The sequence below is a fragment of the Ilyonectria robusta genome (assembly GCF_021365365.1).
Source record: "Ilyonectria robusta strain PMI_751 chromosome Unknown BGZ61scaffold_6, whole genome shotgun sequence".
Lineage (NCBI taxonomy): Eukaryota > Fungi > Ascomycota > Sordariomycetes > Hypocreales > Nectriaceae > Ilyonectria > Ilyonectria robusta.
In genome coordinates this window covers 1,802,626-1,819,172 of record NW_025764440.1, presented here as the reverse complement: position 1 = coordinate 1,819,172, position 16,547 = coordinate 1,802,626, and the positions used below count along the sequence as shown (strand labels likewise).

The window sequence follows — 16,547 nt, the reverse complement described above, 5'->3', positions numbered from 1 at the left end:
CAATCACTCCCAAAAGCCTCAATGTGACTTTACTACGGTACGTGCGGTATACGATGTAGTATCCGGGGATTTCCACTCTGCCGAGGCGCTACCCTTACTGGATTTGCTGAGTTACGGTATACAGAATACAATTGGCCACCCCGACACTTCATGCGACGCTAGGCTGCCCGATCCGTGGAGCTTTTACGGGAGTCAATTAGCATTCCTTAACTACACATTCGAGTTCTGGAAAGATGCCGATCGTCCATGAGAAATACGGCAAGAGTTTTCCATAAAAGCCCCGAGATTTCCTGTCCCGAAAAGTGAAGATTAATTCCTTACCTCGATCACTCCTTTCCAGCCAAGCCGTCATCATGTGGATCTCTGGACCAGTTATTGTTTTTGCTACTTGCACACTGGCGGCTCGGCCCTTTCTCAACGAGCCAGACACAGGCTTGAATGATTTTCTGGGCGACTTTGCGGTTGGCTCGCTCCCGGACCTTGACAGCATTGCTGGCCTTCCGGATTTCGAATGGGCAGCGCGGAATTTCTTGCCTCTACAGAATTATACCTACTTTCGCAATGCTGCTGGTGGGGAGTGGTCCTATCGAAACAACCTTGAGGCTTTCCAACGATATTCCTTACTTCCACGACGAATGATGGATGTTAGAAATGTGAAAGCCACATTGCCGTATGTATGCGTCGTTTGTTCCCTCATACTTTACCCACAAATATCAGGTCAATACAAGGAAATGGAAACTAAATGTGGTAACAGCACAACTATCCTTGGTCATAAATTTTCATCTCCTTTCTTCATAAGCCCGGCAGCACGGCAGGATATGGCCCACCCTGACGCGGAGCTCAATCTCGTCCGAGCGGCAGGAGAAAGCAATATACTATATGTGGTATGGTGTCTGAGCCCTAGTGCTATCTTTCCCGAGTATAAGCCATTCTAATCGTCATAGCCTTCATTGAAAGCCTCGAAAAGTATTGAAGAGATCGCCGCCGCGAGGGCGGCAGGGCAGGTCACGTTTCAACAGGTAAGTTCCATCATCACAATTCAATAGCCATTCTAATGAGATTGATAGCTTTATCTACCCAACTCGGATAAGACAACTCGGAAGCTTGTGAAACAGATAGAAGACTCCGGTGCCGCTGCCATTGTTCTCACAGTCGATGCCCCTGTAAGTGGGGATCGCCAGCGAGCCTTCCGACTTCGCGGTGGGCCTCCGTATGTCAAACAACAATTCTGGAGACTATTGAAGTATTCAGACTAATGATCCCGTGACACAGAGAGCCAGATTATACGCTGTTAACTGTAAGTCATCTTTTGGAGTCAAGACCCGACCAGCCCAGCTTGACTGACAAGGATATAGTGGGAACGTTACCATAACCTCACAGCGATGACCTCATTGCCAATCGTATTGAAGGGCATTTTGACAGTATCCGATGCGCAAGACGCTGTGAAAAACGGAGTGAAGGCCATTATGCTATCCAATCACGGTGCCCGACAACTTGACGGCAGTCCCTCGAGCCTGGAAGTTGCGCTCGAGATTCGCCAGAAAGCCCCCGAGATATTCTCACAGCTCGAAGTGTATGCCGACGGCGGCGTGAGATACGGGACCGATATCCTCAAGCTGCTGGCTCTGGGTGTCAGGGCTGTTGGCCTCGGCCGCCCCTTTGTGTACGCCAATGTGTTCGGCATCGAGGGCGTGCGGCACGCAATCGACCTTTTGAACCGTGAGGTCACGGTTGATGCGGCCAATCTAGGTGTTACAAATCTTCATGAGATCAACGCTAGCTACGTGAGCACACCGTCTTTTGAGAGTGTATTGATGACTGATGATTTTTAGGTTCAATGGACGCAAAATACCTGGATTCCTTGAGTGGTAGTTGGCAGGAACAATGGTTACGAATAAATGCGGCGGCAGACAGTGGTTTTGTAATGTCAAGAATTGGGATTTGCACACACAATACGTGCGGGTTTCAATTGTGGTATTTAATAATGCATCTTTTCTTAGGGTAGACTTGGTAAGGCGAACTCTCTGTATTATTTTCCCATCTTTACTTTTCAGATTCAGTACTTTGGTAGGTCCCTTAGTCGTGGTCCATTCATCGTGTTCATAGGTAGTTGGATTTCGTCTAGGCCGTGTGCCAATATTCCGTATGCGGCCAGTACTTTGTATACGCGAATAGTGGTAACCTGAAAATCCTCACTCTCCAACGAAGCAAGACAGTAAAACCCATCGATACGCTCATGCAGAATAATCATGCCATCCTGTGGGCAGGTCCCCGCGTTTCCGGGTGACCCGTGGTACAACCAGTTGCTCATTCGGGACTCAAACTCCCCGCACTAACTTACAGCCTACTATATCCGGTGGCAAGGTACCTTGATGACATCTATAAAACATTGCGTCTGCGGGAAAATGCTGCACGGTAACAAAATACTGATTCAGCGATGCGTAATTTTTAATATAAACCTGGGTATTGCTTCAGCCACATGCTCCAATACACCGGCCAAAGTGCCAAAAGCGAGGGCCGCCAACTTAATCCCCCAAGCCTCGCGAACCTAGCTCAGTGAGGAATAGCATAATGCCAGCCAACTGGCGCGCAACTTTTACTCAAACAGGCAGTGTGTTAGTGCGCTGGACGTGGGAAGCGTGATGGATTCCCCCGCCATCCATGCCATGCCGAGGCTCAAACAGTAGACGGAGGAGGAAGAACCATTCCGCTCTTGGGCTTGCATGCGACGCGCGAATCATCGACGGCGATGCTGCCCCAGCTAGACCCTTTGGGCCTTGGATCCCTCTCTGGTGCTGGTCCTTGCTTGTTCGATCGATCCTTCTTCAGAAGCGTCTGCTCATCTTCATGACCGCCTCATGCGGTTGCCGGCTCGCTGGGGGTTCCATGGCCATCCACCGCCTAGTTAACCATCTCTCTCCCTCCTCGCCCTCCTGAGCGATTTCTAGCAAATTTTATACCCTCTTCTTGTATTCTTTTGCATTTCCCATCTTCCTTTTGGGGTTGATTGTCGATAGGCTGGCCCTTACGAATGGCATCTTGCTAACAGCAGTTGGATGGCACCATACTAGCAGCATCACCGAGGACACCCGCCCTGCATCACCGCCAACTTCGTTTCCCCAAGTGCTGTCTCCTCTGATCCCCGCCTTGAGCCTTGCCCAGTATGAAGATAACTACGGCAACCATCAAGGCTGCTTGGGCCTCCCTGTCATTCCTCCCGCTCATCGCCCGCGTCTCGCTGCTTCACATCCTCCAACTCTCGGATGCGGCCGAGTATCTCGACCTGCGCAGCTCGCTCCTCATCGCCGTCTTCCGCGCCATGCTGGTCACCTCCAAGCCGCGCAGCATCACCGACATCCAGAAGCTCACCATGCGCGACAGCGGGCCGCAGGGCTCCATCTGGGTCAGCCGGTACGCCTCGCCGCGGCCGTCCGAGACGGGCATCCGCGATGCCCTCATCGACACGCTCGAGCGCCTCGCCCGCCCGAGGGACTCCAAGTCTCGCCGTCCCCGGGTTCCCGTGCCCGACCTCATCGACGTAGAGGCCGAGTGGACCGGGTACCGCGCGGGAGTAGCGCGCACCGAGCCGTTGCCCAGCATGTCGGAGCGCGAGAGGTATCACAGCATGATGGGCGAGTGCACCACGCCCACAACGGTCCTGTACTTACACGGCGGCGCCTACTACCTCTGCGACCCTTCCACGCACCGCCCAACCACCAAGAAGCTGGCCAAGTTGACGGGCGGCCGATGCTACTCGGTCCGTTACCGCCTCGCCCCCCAGCATCCCTTCCCGTCGGCCCTGCTCGACGCCTTCGTGTCGTACTTTACGCTGCTGTACCCGCCGCCGGACGCCTACCACGACCCCGTGCAGCCGGAGCACCTTGTGATTGCCGGTGACAGGTAAGCCTTGTCGAATCTCGGCGTGTTCTTCATGCCCAGTTCCCCAGTCCCCGCGTGGTGGCGCTGACTCGAGACTCCCCAAGTGCCGGCGGAAACCTTGCGCTGGCGTTACTCCAGCTGCTCATGGAACTCCGGAACCAGGACGCTCCGATCCTGTGGCACGGCGAGCTGCGTCAAGTGCCGCTGCCCGCAGGCGTGGCCGTCAACTCGCCGTGGCTCGACATCACGCAGAGCGCGCCAACGTGGGAGATGGCCACGCCGACGCCGTACGACTTCCTGCCCAAGCCCGAGTCCATCAGCAAGCTGGCCATCCCGCCGTGCGACATCTGGCCGGCCAAGCCGCCGCGCAAGAACATCTACGTCGACGACGACCTGCTGCCGCACCCGCTGGCGTCGCTCGTCATGGCGCGGAGCTGGGAGGGCGCGCCGCCCATCTACATGTGCGCTGGCTGGGAGATCCTGGCCTGGGAGGGCAAGTTCCTGGCGCGCAAGCTCGAGGCCGACGGCGTGGCGGTGGTGTTCGAGGAGTACGAGGCCATGCCGCACTGCTTTGCGCTGCTGCTGCGCAACATCCCGTCCACGCACCGGTGCTACGACGGCTGGGCGGGCTTTATCCGCGCGGCGGTGGACGACGCCGAGGCCATCGCCTCGAGCGCCGTGCGCATCAAGGCCAGGACGCTGGACGAGGAGCCGCTGCGGTTTGAGGACCTGTGCAGCGTCACCGACGACGAGATGCGCCAGCGGGTCCTGCTCAAGGCAGGCGAGCTTCCGGTGATTTCTGCGGCGAAGCTGTGACGGTGTTGGTTTTGGGCGGACAAGGGACGAGGGTCGGCGTTTTTGTGAGTAATTGTTTCGATCCGGGGCATTGGATGGGGAGATTGTTTCATGAGCCCGGCGTTAGTGTAGATATTGTTGGTGGCGTAGCTGTTGCGTTTGTTATGGAGCAATATGAGGCAGCAGATCAAAGTATGCTAGAGAATTTTCAGTTATTTACCTGCGTTAATATAATGGCTTTGTAGAGATGTGCGGTATTGAGGTGAAGCTTGAGATACATTGTTACATCGTCCATACGCAATCACTCTCCTCAACCGTGCTACTCCTTCCAACACAACATCATTGAACCGGCGATATCTCATGAGTAATTACCAAGCCATATACTGAGTAATATTCATCTCCATAGCAATTCATCCGATTTGATATGACACAGCGAGTGCAATTCCAGTTAGCGGTTCATTGTTCCGATGACAATCCCGGCTCCACCCCCACAGCCGGAGCTTCGGCCACAATCGGCCCCCGCCAAGAAAGCCTGCGATACCTTGCTCACAGCTCTGGCTTCAACGTCCCATCCTCCTCCTCCTCAACACCACCGCCGGCAATCCCAATTGCCCTCCCGCACCACCCCTCCGGCCCCCTCCCCGCGCCCCCGCCCGCCATGGAGCGTCACAAGCAGGCCGTCGGCAAGATCGCCGCCGCCGTGCGCGGCTACTTCGAGCGCCGCGAGCCCTACCGCATCTTCCACGGCTCGACCAACAGCACGCGGCCGCAGCAGCACGCCCGCGCCGTCGACATCAGCGCCCTCGCCAACGTGCTGAGCGTCGACGTGGCCGCCCGCACCGCCCTCGTCGAGCCCAACGTGCCCATGGACCGCCTCGTCGAGTCCACCCTGCGCCACGGCCTCGTGCCGCCCGTCGTCATGGAGTTCCCCGGCATCACGGCTGGCGGCGGCTTCGCGGGCACGGCCGGCGAGAGCTCCTCGTTCAAGCACGGCTTCTTCAACGACACCATCAACTCGGTCGAGATGGTGCTCGGCAACGGCGACGTCGTCACCGCGTCCCGCGAGGAGCGTGCCGACCTGTTCCGCGGCGCTGCCGGCGCTGTCGGCACCCTTGGCGTCACCACGCTGATCGAGCTGCAGCTGATGGAGGCCAAGAAGTTTGTCAAGACGACGTACCACCGCACCAACAGCGTGGCCGAGGCCGTCGCCCGCGTCCGCGCCGAAGCCGAGAACCCGGCCAACGACTACGTCGACGGCATCCTCTTCTCCAAGGACCACGGCGTCATCGTCACCGGCGAGCTGACCAACGAGAAGCCTGCCGACCAGTCCATCCAGACCTTCAGCGGCGCTTGGGACCCGTGGTACTACCTCCACGTCCAGGACCGCACCCGCGACGCTCCCTCCGCCGGCCCGGCCGCCGTTCAATCGTCCGAATCCTCGTCCCCCGTCGACTACATCCCCCTCCCCGAATACCTGTTCCGCTACGACCGTGGCGGCTTCTGGGTAGGCGTCGCCGGCTTCACCTACTTCAAGGGCGTGCCATTCAACCGCTTCTTCCGCTGGTTCCTCGACGACTTCCTCCACACCCGCATGTTGTACCGCGCCCTCCACGCCTCGGGTGAGTCGGCCCGCTTCATCGTCCAGGACCTCGGCCTCCCCTATCGCACCGCCGAGAAGTTTGTCGACTACACCGCCGAGAACTTCAACATCTGGCCGCTGTGGCTCTGCCCCCTCAAGCAGACCGCGCCGCCGACTTTCCACCCGCACACGGGCGAGACCGAGACTGCCGCCGACGGCACCGTCACCACCCCTCCCTCGCTGAACATCGGCCTCTGGGGCTGGGGCCCCGTCGACCAGGACGAGTTCGTCGCCAAGAACCGCGCCCTCGAGGCCAAGCTCGCTGAGCTGGGGGGCATGAAGTGGCTGTACGCGCACACCTACTACGACGAGGACGACTTCTGGAAGGTGTACGGCAACCGCCCGTGGTACGACGCCCTGCGCGAGAAATACCACGCTGCCACGCTGCCCACCGTCTACAACAAGGTCAAGGTCGACGTCGAGGCCCGCAAGGAGCAGAGCCGCCGCCTGAAGCAGTCCCTCAAGGGCCAGCGGCCTTTCGGCGGCCTGTACGGCATCTGGAAGAGCATCACGAGCAAGGACTACATGCTGCACCGAAGAGCGGAGTGGAAGTACAAGGAGGAGAAATAGACGACGAATTGAGCATTGGGATACCCTGGATAGGTGAAAAGATGGATGAGAATAAAAGACGATTGAAGGAAAGGTCTCATGTATGGTTGTACGACATATGGCAAAAAGATAAGGGCTGCAACTTCGTTTGGCTTGGATAGAACGTAACAATATTAGAACGTCACTCAAGAGACAAATAGACCAGCGTGTACAATACTGAAGCAACAGGCACAAAAAGCATACAGTAATAGAAAGTCTTGTATTCCTAAATATCGAAATCTTTCTCAGCGCCAAGTAATCATCTATATGGGGGCCATTAACAAGCTTCCAACAAGTGAACTGGCAGGGGAGCGCCGCGGCCACCGGTATTTACACAAGCCCGTGGTGTTCTCGCCACCACATGAGGCTCAATTAAGGGGCCTTTGGCGCAAATCCCTTCTGCGCGCGTGCAAGTCTATCATCATCATCAAATAGCTGCGGTTCGCCTCCCAATGCATCTATTTCCTCCGTGAAAGTCGTCATGGTTATACGCAATGTCCCCCGGGCCCTGGCAGCATGGGCGCAGAGCCAGGCCGACTAAGCAAAAAAAGAATATCCCTGGGGTAGAAATGATGGGACGAGAAGCGGAAGGGTCATCATCAGGCGTTAAGGGACCTTTATGCCTGGATGGCGTACTCTCGCTTGAACATGTCGTCGACCTTGGTCAAGTAGTAGGTGCCGGGGGCAATGGTGGAGATCTCGCCCTTGGGGACGAAGTCCTTCTGGAGGTGGGCCTGCTTTCGGAGGTCGCACATCTGTACAGAATTGGTTAGTTCGTGTGAATCAAGGTAAAAAGAGGTGAGAACTTGCCTGGTCGTAGGTCTCGGGGGAGACGGAACGGCGGGCCTCGAGACGGCTGGGGAGGTCCAGGACGTTGGAGATGTTCTCGACACTTCCGTTGATGCGGAAGGACATGAAGCTGGCAGCCAGGCCGGAACCGTAGCTGAAGAGACCAATGCGCTTGCCCTCGAGAGCCTTGTTGTCGACCATGCTAATCAAGCTAGCAAGGCCACCCCAGACGCTGCCGCAGTACATGTTACCGCACAGGGTAGCGACCTGGATAGCGGGGTTGACGCGCTCCTGGAAGCGCTTCTTGGTGAGACCCATGAAGGTCTTCTCGACGGCCTTGTCGGTCAGGGACTTCTCGTAGTCCATGTCGCGCAGCTCGGGGGCGACGTCGGCAAAGGCCGGGGAGTCGGCGTTGGCGAGGTAGTCGTGGTACAGGAGGCGGGCGTACGACTTCTGGACGAGCTTGCAGGTGGGGGCGTGGAAGGCAAGGTAGTCGAAGCGGTCCAGGCTGGTCTTGGCAGAGTCGCCGTTGGTGGTGCCGTTGGTGGCCTGCTTGGCCTCGCGCTTGCAGTAGGCGCGGTAGGCGGCGTCGAGGGCCTTGGTGTAGCAGGTGAGGGAGTAGTGGCCGTCGACGTAGGGGTACTCGCTGGTCAGGTCGGGCTTGTAGAAGTCGTAGGCGTGCTGCATGTAGCTGCCTCGCAGACCGGGCTCCATGACGATGGGGGCGTTGGGGCCGATGAGGAGGGCGACGGCGCCGGCACCACCGGTGGGACGGGCGTTGCCCTTGGCGTAGAGGGCAATGTCACCGGCGATGACAATGCCGTCGCGGCCGTCCCAGGCGGAGCTCTCGATCCAGTTGACGGTGTTGAAGACGGCGTTGGTGCCGCCGTAGCAGGCGTTGATGGTGTCGATACCCTCAATGTCGGTGTTGTCGCCAAAGAGCTGCATCAGGACGGACTTGACCGACTTGGACTTGTCTAGCATGGTCTCGGTACCGACCTCGAGGCGGCCAATGGAGTTGGTGTCGATCTTGTACTTCTTGAGGAGGTTGGCGGTGGCGGTGAGGGCGAAGGAGTAGATGTCTGGGGGGGATCCATGTCAGCTGTGTTGGTCTTTTGCATGTTTTTTGCGCTGGAGGCAATGAGAGCTCGTAGAGCACTTGGAGCCCTTTTCTCGACGGGAATCGAGAGGAAATGGCGTTCAAGGAGGGAGGGAAGAGACATACCCTCGCGATCATCGCAGAAGCTCATCTTGGTCTGGCCGAGGCCAATGGTGTACTTGCCGGTGCTGACGCCATCGAACTTCTCGAGCTCGGTCTGTTCGACATACTAAACGAGTGGAAAAGTGGTGGTCAGCTCGCGCCCGAAGCATTCAAAACGGCGGACGAGGGGCAAAAAAAAAAAGTTGGGTGAATGAGGGGCACACGACACCGGCGGCGACGCAACACAGGGCAGAGGTGAGAGGAGGGGTCGACGTTGCAGACTGCAGCTCGCACGGAGCAGCGAGAGAACCCTTACCTGGCTGGGAAAGTAGATCTCAATGGCCTTGATGCCAATGTTCTGGGGTCGGGAGGCCATCGTGGGAGAGTTGTTTGAGGGCGAGCAACGGGGAATGTCTTGAGAGGAAGAGAGGGAGAGGGAGAAAGAGAGATGGCGGAGGAGGAGGTTGAAGTAGAATAATAGGAGTGGTAGGAGGAGTGGGAGGAGTAAAAGGGCGTAGGGGGGTGGAGGATGGAGGATGGAGGAGGATAGAGGATACCTTAGGTACGTATTCGTAGTAGAGGAGGGGCTACCTATGGAAGGAATCGGAGGACGGAGGACGGGGCGAGATTGGGATTGGGGGACTTCGGGGCGGTTTGTGGCCTTGGACAAAGGATTGAGATTGGATGGAACCTGGTTTAGATCTCGGCCGGTACAGAACGGCAACAAGTCGATAGCCAGACTCCCAGACTGCCAGAACTGCCAGGGGACCAAGGAACAAGGGGGGGGACTAAAACGGGCCTTATCCGTACTTGTTGAGTTAGCTAGTGGCTTTTTTTTTTTCACTTGTCACTCTGCGCGCGTGCGTGCGTGCGTGTGTTTACAGTCCCGGAACCGAGAATTGGTGAGGGTTAATTCACCGCCCTTTGCAGGCTGCCACTGGAGGGACCTTAGTTGGCCTGGCCTGGCGAGCTGGGCGGTGCACCAGTGCAGTTGCCGTGCCGTGTGGCATGTGGTGTGCGGCAAGATTTGTGTTATGCCCCATGTGGTATGAGGGATGTGGTAGGGGGGAAAGGAGACGAGGAGACGAGACGAGACACAGAAGCTGCGCGGCCACCCAGCCACAAGCAGCCTGCACCTTGCTGCAGCCAGAGACATGCTGGCCAAGCTGGGCACTCCTGCTGCCAGGGGCGCGCCTAAGAAGGAAGAAGAAAAAACGTGGGCTGGGCGAGTTGTGGTAGGATGGCTGGCGGGCGGGCGCATCCTTGTTCGGGTTGGGTTGGCACAGTTGTGGAGAGTGACTGGAGGGGGCGTTGGTTTGGTGGCGGGCGGTTGTACCACGGGAGTGGAGATGACGGAAAACAGGGTCCCTGTGAGGTGGCCGGGGGGTGGGTAGGGGAAGAGAAGAGAGGGGGACTTACACAGCACGTCACTGACGGGGAGCGGATGTGAGAGAGAATTCGAAGACGAGACGGATGCAATGGCGTCGCGAGGGGAGAATGAATGAGGCCACCGGCGAAGAGGAGGGGAAGACGGAAGCAATTTATACCTGTGTCGGTGCGTGGGTGCTTCAGTGCTTTGGTGCGTCGTGGGTACGTGAGTGAGGGCGCGTGAGTGCGTCAGTGGTGCTTGTTGGGTTTGCGAATACGATGCGTCTCTATCTGTGTCTGCCTGTGCCTGCATCTACATCTCCGTCCGGGCTGTTGTTTTGGCTAGCCGAGAATCACTCACTTCCACTGCCTCTCATCTCATCCGTCTCTCCTCCCAAACCCATTCGTTCATCACCACGGCCGTTAAGCACCAACCTCCCCCATAACGGAAATCGTCAAACCTACCGCTCGCCCGGTTCCCTCAATGTTCCCCCAAGTACACGCCATGTACCCGCACATCCATCCTCCTCACTCAAAAAGCGTACTAAAACCACCGTCCATCACATGAGTTATCTGATCCGATGCCGCACTCTCACAGGCTCCTACGAAACTCACTCCACCCCCGCCGTGGACGGGATCCGGCCTGGGTGATCCACATCGGGCGGTTTTCTGTTTCTCATCCAGAGACAAAAGCCGAGACAAATTGCCCAAAAACAAAAACCAGCCGGGCGGGGAGTGCTGCTGAAGAGCTCTCCAGGGCACCTAAACCACAAGCCCGGCCTGCGGGACGGGGAGACGCAGGGGGATCGAGACAAGCCCGTCGGCGGACAGGGGCGATGAGGAGCTGGAGGGGTTCGCACACACGCGTATTGCTACCTACTCGCACACATAACTAGGCATATGCTTCAATCCCGTTGATAATTGGGTATCTAGGTACTATTCCAGTAAATTATTTAGAAGACTAATTCTGGTATTTATTTCCTAATAACTTTTATTTTTATTTTTTTGTCGCCGCGGGGCATGGCAAGCACCAAGGTATGTATTGCTCTACATGAGCGAGAGACAAAGCTCTGACATCAAGAGCAAAAATACGGACTACCGCTACGCATTCTTCAATCTACCCAGTGGTTGAGAAACCCCCGTATCCTTGCTCTTGACCTCAGAGTTTTGCCCTCCAATACTCCCTAATAAACCACAACCGCAAGCTGTGATACAGACCTGTACAGCCCCACTATACACCTGCATTTGCCTCCATTGCCTGACGTTTTTTTTTCTGCCCCTCACCACCACGGGCCTAGGTTTCGGCCATCGCCATACCATCGTCAACATCAACTCTCATAGTTTCCCATGTCTGACGCTCTAAATATTTTCTATTGTCCCAGGACTTCCCTTGACTGCTTCCCAACTCCCACCGCCTAGACTCAACCCCAAAGAACAATATGTAACGCCTCATACTCCTGCTTCCACGTGCATTCAGCCGTCGCCATTGTTCCCCTCCCTTGCTCATGGACCAGCTAGGAACCGTCCCACACACCCTCCCTAATTCCTCTTGTCTGCATCTGCCGTCGGCATTATCCACCATCTCCATCTTGTCTCAACCTCGTGGAGGCATTTTTTTTTATCAGATGCCCCTCCATCCCACATCGGCAGCCCGCCACAACGCCCCAAACATAGCGCGTCTACCCTTGTTACCCGCCGTCTTAATGCCCTCGGTTGAACACACATCTTTGGGATCACGCAACTCTTGTCTCTCGTGTCCCGCCTCCACTTGACTACCTAAGACATTCCCACGTTCCTGCGTTGTCTCAGTTCCTGCCTTATCTCAGTTCCTTCGGAATCAATGGTCTATCTAGCTAGATCTATCCGCAGCAACGACCGCCTTGCATTATATAACGTATATCTCAGCCGCCCCCATCGTCAACTCTGTCGTCTCCATCATCACCACCTCTTCCCCTCATCTTCCCACTTCCCACCGAGCCATAACCATCCACACCTGATCCCTGGGCCGATGAGGACATTATTTCCCTCTCCTATCCCCATCCCATGCTAAAACGACGCCTCGCTAGCGCCGTGGCTCCCGGTTTGTCCCTCGTCAAACGCAACCATTCGCAGCAAACCGAAACATTCAACTCACCACCCACCCGCCACCAGCCAAAATCCTCTCGTTCCGTTGCTCGGCGTGGGTCATCTAGTGCTGATCCCGCTAGTTCCAGGCCCCTCGCTCGCAACCCGCCCGCTACGCAGTACGCCTCTTGCAAACTAGCTCCGGGCTCCATCCCACCAAGATAATCAACGTGCAGCAGACCTGCATCTGCATCCCAGGCACCAGTCAGACTGCTTCATGCCTGGCCGTTCGTTCAGCTCGTCCCAGGAGGCAGGGCAAGCCGGCAGGGGCACGTTGTACGTAAGGCGCCTGGTACCCATCTTCTAACTTGAGTCTAAGCCGCATCGCTTCCGTACGCCGGCCGGGACAAGCGGGAGCCACTTCGTCTGCCCGCTTCGGCACGTCATGGTCATGGCATTTGTCTGCACTTTTCCAATTGTCCCACGGGGCCCGTCGTCAACCATTCATCGTCTCCATGACGCCCCCCATGTCCCCTCCGTCTCCCGCCTTGGCTACCTAAGCAGCTCCGGTCGACTGCCGAATATCCCTCTCCCGCTCCCGCTCCAGGGGGACGGTACACGAATGTACAACGCAAGCCACCCACAGGAAGCACGCCACGTCCGGCAGAGCCTATCGAAACGGGAAAGGACCCGACTATGCTTCCTACTTTACGTCGATCTGATAACATGGACCCCTGTCGCAAGATGGAGAAGAGACAGGGTGAATCCACGCATGTAAGTGTGCGCCATTGTGTCCCACGTCCAAACCGGGCAAGGTGCAACTTCCAATGCAGACGGACGCATCTACTGTCAGCTGATATCCAATGAATGAAAAGAGGAGGTTCAATTTTTCTCTAGTTGAGACATATATCAACTTGGAACATCTCAAAAGGTACAGTACATGATGCAGAAATCTCTGCAGCAGATGCCCCCACGACGGCGCTGCTTGCCGAGCTCGGTACGTAAACAATTCTCCATAGAACCATCCATTCCTCGCCCTCCCACGTCATCCTTACTAGCCCATTCTGGTTGCTTTCCTCTGATGCAGTCATGTGATATTTGGGTCTGTGGTAGTATGCGGTGCAATTCCATCCAATATATCGGATCCAATGTATTTTTATGCTCGTTATGTGATGTCATTACTCGTTCTCTTATGCTGAGATGGTTTCGGGGGTATCGTATCCAGAATCGGAAGAGCCCTTGGACTGCTTCTCCGCGACCAGCCCGTCCTTGCTCTCGACTTCCTTCGCCTCGGCCTTGTTGTCTACGGCCTTGCTATTCTCCTTTTTCTCAGTCTTGTCAGTCTTCTCAGCACCCTCTACCTCGTCCTTCTTCGTCTTGTCCTCGACTTCAGACTCAGAGTCGGAATCAGAATCCGATGAACAATCAGAGCCAACCTCCTCGCCCGCGGCCTTGCGCTTGGCCAGCTTGGCCAACTTGGCCGCCTTCTTCTTGGCCTTGGCCTTCTCCTCCTTGCGCTTCTTCTTAGCCTCCTCCTTCTTGGTCTTCTCCTCTTCCTTCTTCTTCTCGTCCTCCTCCTTCTTGCGCTGCTCCTCTTCCTTGCGGCGAGTCTCGGCATCGTCAAGCTCCTTCTTCTTCTTCTCCTTGCGCGTCTCCACGATCCACTCATCGACGCTCTCGAGCGCCTTTTCAGGGCTGCGCTTGTGCTTGAGGAGCAGACCCTGAATCTCGGCAGGGCTGAACTCGTGCTCAGGGATCTTGGCGGCGAAGTCGGCGGCGAGGCCGCTGACACGCTCGAGGGTCTCGGCGCGGATCTTGGAAGCCTCTTCGGCCAGCTTCTTGGTCTCGTCCGCATCGAGAAGCTCCGACTGCTTAGGCGCAGGGTCACCAGATCCACGCACATCTTCTCCATCATAAGGAGCGTAGATGGCGCGGAAGATGGAAGAGGTCATGTCAGCGTCGGCAAGGCCGAACTTGACAATCATATCAACACGGCCAGGTCGGATGAGAGCTTTGTCCAGCTTCTCGAGGTGGTTGGTAGTCATGATGAGAACACGACCCTCTTGAGAGGCAACACCGTCGAGAATGTTGAGCAGTCCAGAGAGTGAGAGTCGACCAGGCAGAGCGGGGGCGCCTGTGATGGTGGCAAGCTTTCCGGGACCAGACGGGACCGTAGCAACAGGTGTCTGGTCAGTAGTGCCATCATCACTCTTTCCATCCTCACGAGTGTGTGTAAGACCAGCGCTATCGATATCCTCGAGGAGGACCACGCAGCGACGTGGAAGTTCGGCAAAGAGCGAGGACAGGTTCTCCTCGTTGGCCATGATGGAGCTCAAGCTAACCATGTAGATTCTCATGCGGAAGAAGCCAGCCAGCGCAAGACTGAGCGAACTCTTTCCGGTTCCGGGAGGGCCATAGAGAAGGTAACCACGGCGGTATGGAATACCGCGGTTGGAGTACCATCGGCGAGTGGCGGGGTTGAGGTAATCAGTCACATCGGCAATCAGGTCCTCCTTGACCTTCTCGTTGAGAATGACGGTGGAAACGGGACGGCTGGCACGGGTCATGCAGCGTTGCCAGCTGGGGTCACCTCCAGAGGTGCCAGCGGCGCCGCGGTAGATGAGAGTCTTGCACTCGTCCTTCTTCATGTACTCCATGCGGGCCTCGAGCAACAGCTCCTTGAGGACGCGAGGGTTGCGGCCGAAGCAGGAAATGGTAATCTCCTCGCGCTCACTAACAACCAGGAAGCCCGACTGCTCGCGGTTCTCGTGACGCTCAAACAGCAAAAGGTGGCCCTGGTACCAGAAGAAGTGGGTGCCGAATGAGGGTGTGTACTGAAGAGGCTTCTTGCGAGGAGCAGTGCCGTTAGAACCGTCTCCCTCGCCATCTTCCTCTTCCTCGTCTTCGTTAAACCGCCAGAGGAACCAGCTGCGGGAGTTGATGTTGGTGTTGACGATGAAGCGCCGGGACGACTTGGCGAAGCGTTGAGCAGCCGTCCACGACATTATTATATTGTAAATTTCGTCATCGGTGCGAATGCGTACGACGGACATGCCGTATTTCTCAATCATGCTCCAGACATATTCGCTGAGGTAGGTCCAGGCAAAGGTGAGGCCGGAGACGATGAGGAGAAGCGGGATGTAGAGGTTGAGGTCGATGCCCATGTACGCGTGGATGGCGGAGGAAAAAACGGAGAATCCGGGTATTAGGTAATCCAGGATAGCGAACTGAGGGGGCCGAAGAAGGTCGGCGCCGGAAAGGCCCTCGCCGAGGTTAGAAGTATTCACAGACTCCATAGTGATGTCTTCGTTGGTTGATAGAAGCTCTTGGTGGAAGTGGAGCCAAGCCAAACCACAGAAGAGAAAGAGGCCGGTATCAGAGATGTAGCCGCGAGTGTAGATGAAGAGGATAAAAAGACAAACGCAGCCAGGAAGGAGTTTATATAGGTCGGACGTTTACGTGAGACGGCTCTATCGGCCATGCATGTAGACGATATCAAATGCTCCGCCCGATGCATGTTGTTCGCCATCCGGAAGAGGCATCCCAGCAGAGGCAACCCGGGCCAGCCTTACGAGGCGCGGGAGGGAGGGAGTGGGTCCCAGCAAACAGGGATGAGTGGACAACAGACGGACTGACTCACATGGGCCCCCGCGAATGACCCCATGAATGACGCTCTGTGGTGTGCTACATGCTGCCTTGGTTTCCGTCTTTTGCGGCAGATGGCATGGATGGTGTGGTTGTCTCGCTGTTATTAGTGGACGTGGTTGTCCGCTATAATTAGTGGATGTAGTTGTCCCCTGTAGTGGATGCTGTAGTGGACGTGGTGGGTTCGTCTGACAACCCTCCGCCAGGCATCAACTGGCCCAGACCGCGCTGTCGCCTGAGGAGTCTAGGCAGCGCTCCCCCCGCGTCTCGGCCATCTGCGCTGTGACTCGTCAATGGCAATCGCTTCAATCAACCTGGTCCTATCCCGTCCTATCTGTCGTACTTCACGGCCTTGCCACATGACGTCTTGTTTGCCTTGGCTGCTTCCTTTTCGTGTCGTCGCGCAGGAACGGGACTTTGCAAATGGATCTTATGTTAGCCCCTGGCATGTCGGGTGAGCCACGCTGGCAGTGCGTCTGTTTGTGCATGCAGCAGAACTGTGCACAACCGCATCCGTCAAACTGCGTCCTGATCACTTGAGCATGACGGCGTCAGCCAAGCATTTCCTTCGTGCTTTTT

At 56.6% G+C, this 16,547-nt stretch overlaps 5 protein-coding genes across 5 annotated transcripts; 3 read left to right on the top strand and 2 right to left on the bottom strand.

Moving 5' to 3' along the window:
* Positions 1-322: 322 nt before the first annotated feature.
* Positions 323-2,220, top strand: BGZ61DRAFT_448252 (cytochrome b2). Its single transcript, XM_046245451.1, has 7 exons — positions 323-670; positions 755-884; positions 945-1,019; positions 1,068-1,210; positions 1,273-1,297; positions 1,356-1,784; positions 1,833-2,220. Exons 1-7 carry the CDS (start codon positions 354-356, stop codon positions 1,863-1,865), a joined length of 1,152 nt encoding a protein of 383 aa, XP_046107074.1. The 5' UTR covers positions 323-353; the 3' UTR covers positions 1,866-2,220.
* Positions 2,221-3,163: 943 nt separating this feature from the next.
* Positions 3,164-4,695, top strand: BGZ61DRAFT_476124 (alpha/beta hydrolase fold-domain-containing protein; the record flags this gene model as incomplete). Its single annotated transcript, XM_046248773.1, has 2 exons — positions 3,164-3,900; positions 3,948-4,695. The coding sequence occupies 2 exons, from the start codon at positions 3,164-3,166 to the stop codon at positions 4,693-4,695; spliced, it is 1,485 nt and encodes a 494-aa protein (XP_046107073.1).
* A 628-nt stretch (positions 4,696-5,323) lies between these two features.
* Positions 5,324-7,115, top strand: BGZ61DRAFT_448248 (uncharacterized protein). The gene has a single exon (XM_046245450.1). The coding sequence runs from the start codon at positions 5,333-5,335 to the stop codon at positions 6,881-6,883; it is 1,551 nt and encodes a 516-aa protein (XP_046107072.1). The 5' UTR covers positions 5,324-5,332; the 3' UTR covers positions 6,884-7,115.
* Positions 7,116-7,518: 403 nt separating this feature from the next.
* On the bottom strand, positions 7,519-9,267 carry BGZ61DRAFT_492578 (hydroxymethylglutaryl-coenzyme A synthase C terminal-domain-containing protein; the record flags this gene model as incomplete). The annotated part of the gene is made up of 4 exons (XM_046250564.1): positions 7,519-7,656; positions 7,712-8,772; positions 8,916-9,018; positions 9,208-9,267. The coding sequence occupies 4 exons, from the start codon at positions 9,265-9,267 to the stop codon at positions 7,519-7,521; spliced, it is 1,362 nt and encodes a 453-aa protein (XP_046107071.1).
* Positions 9,268-13,198: 3,931 nt separating this feature from the next.
* On the bottom strand, positions 13,199-15,802 carry BGZ61DRAFT_448240 (BCS1 N terminal-domain-containing protein). Its single transcript, XM_046245449.1, has one exon. The coding sequence runs from the start codon at positions 15,617-15,619 to the stop codon at positions 13,514-13,516; it is 2,106 nt and encodes a 701-aa protein (XP_046107070.1). The 5' UTR covers positions 15,620-15,802; the 3' UTR covers positions 13,199-13,513.
* Between the last annotated feature and the right edge of the window lie 745 nt (positions 15,803-16,547).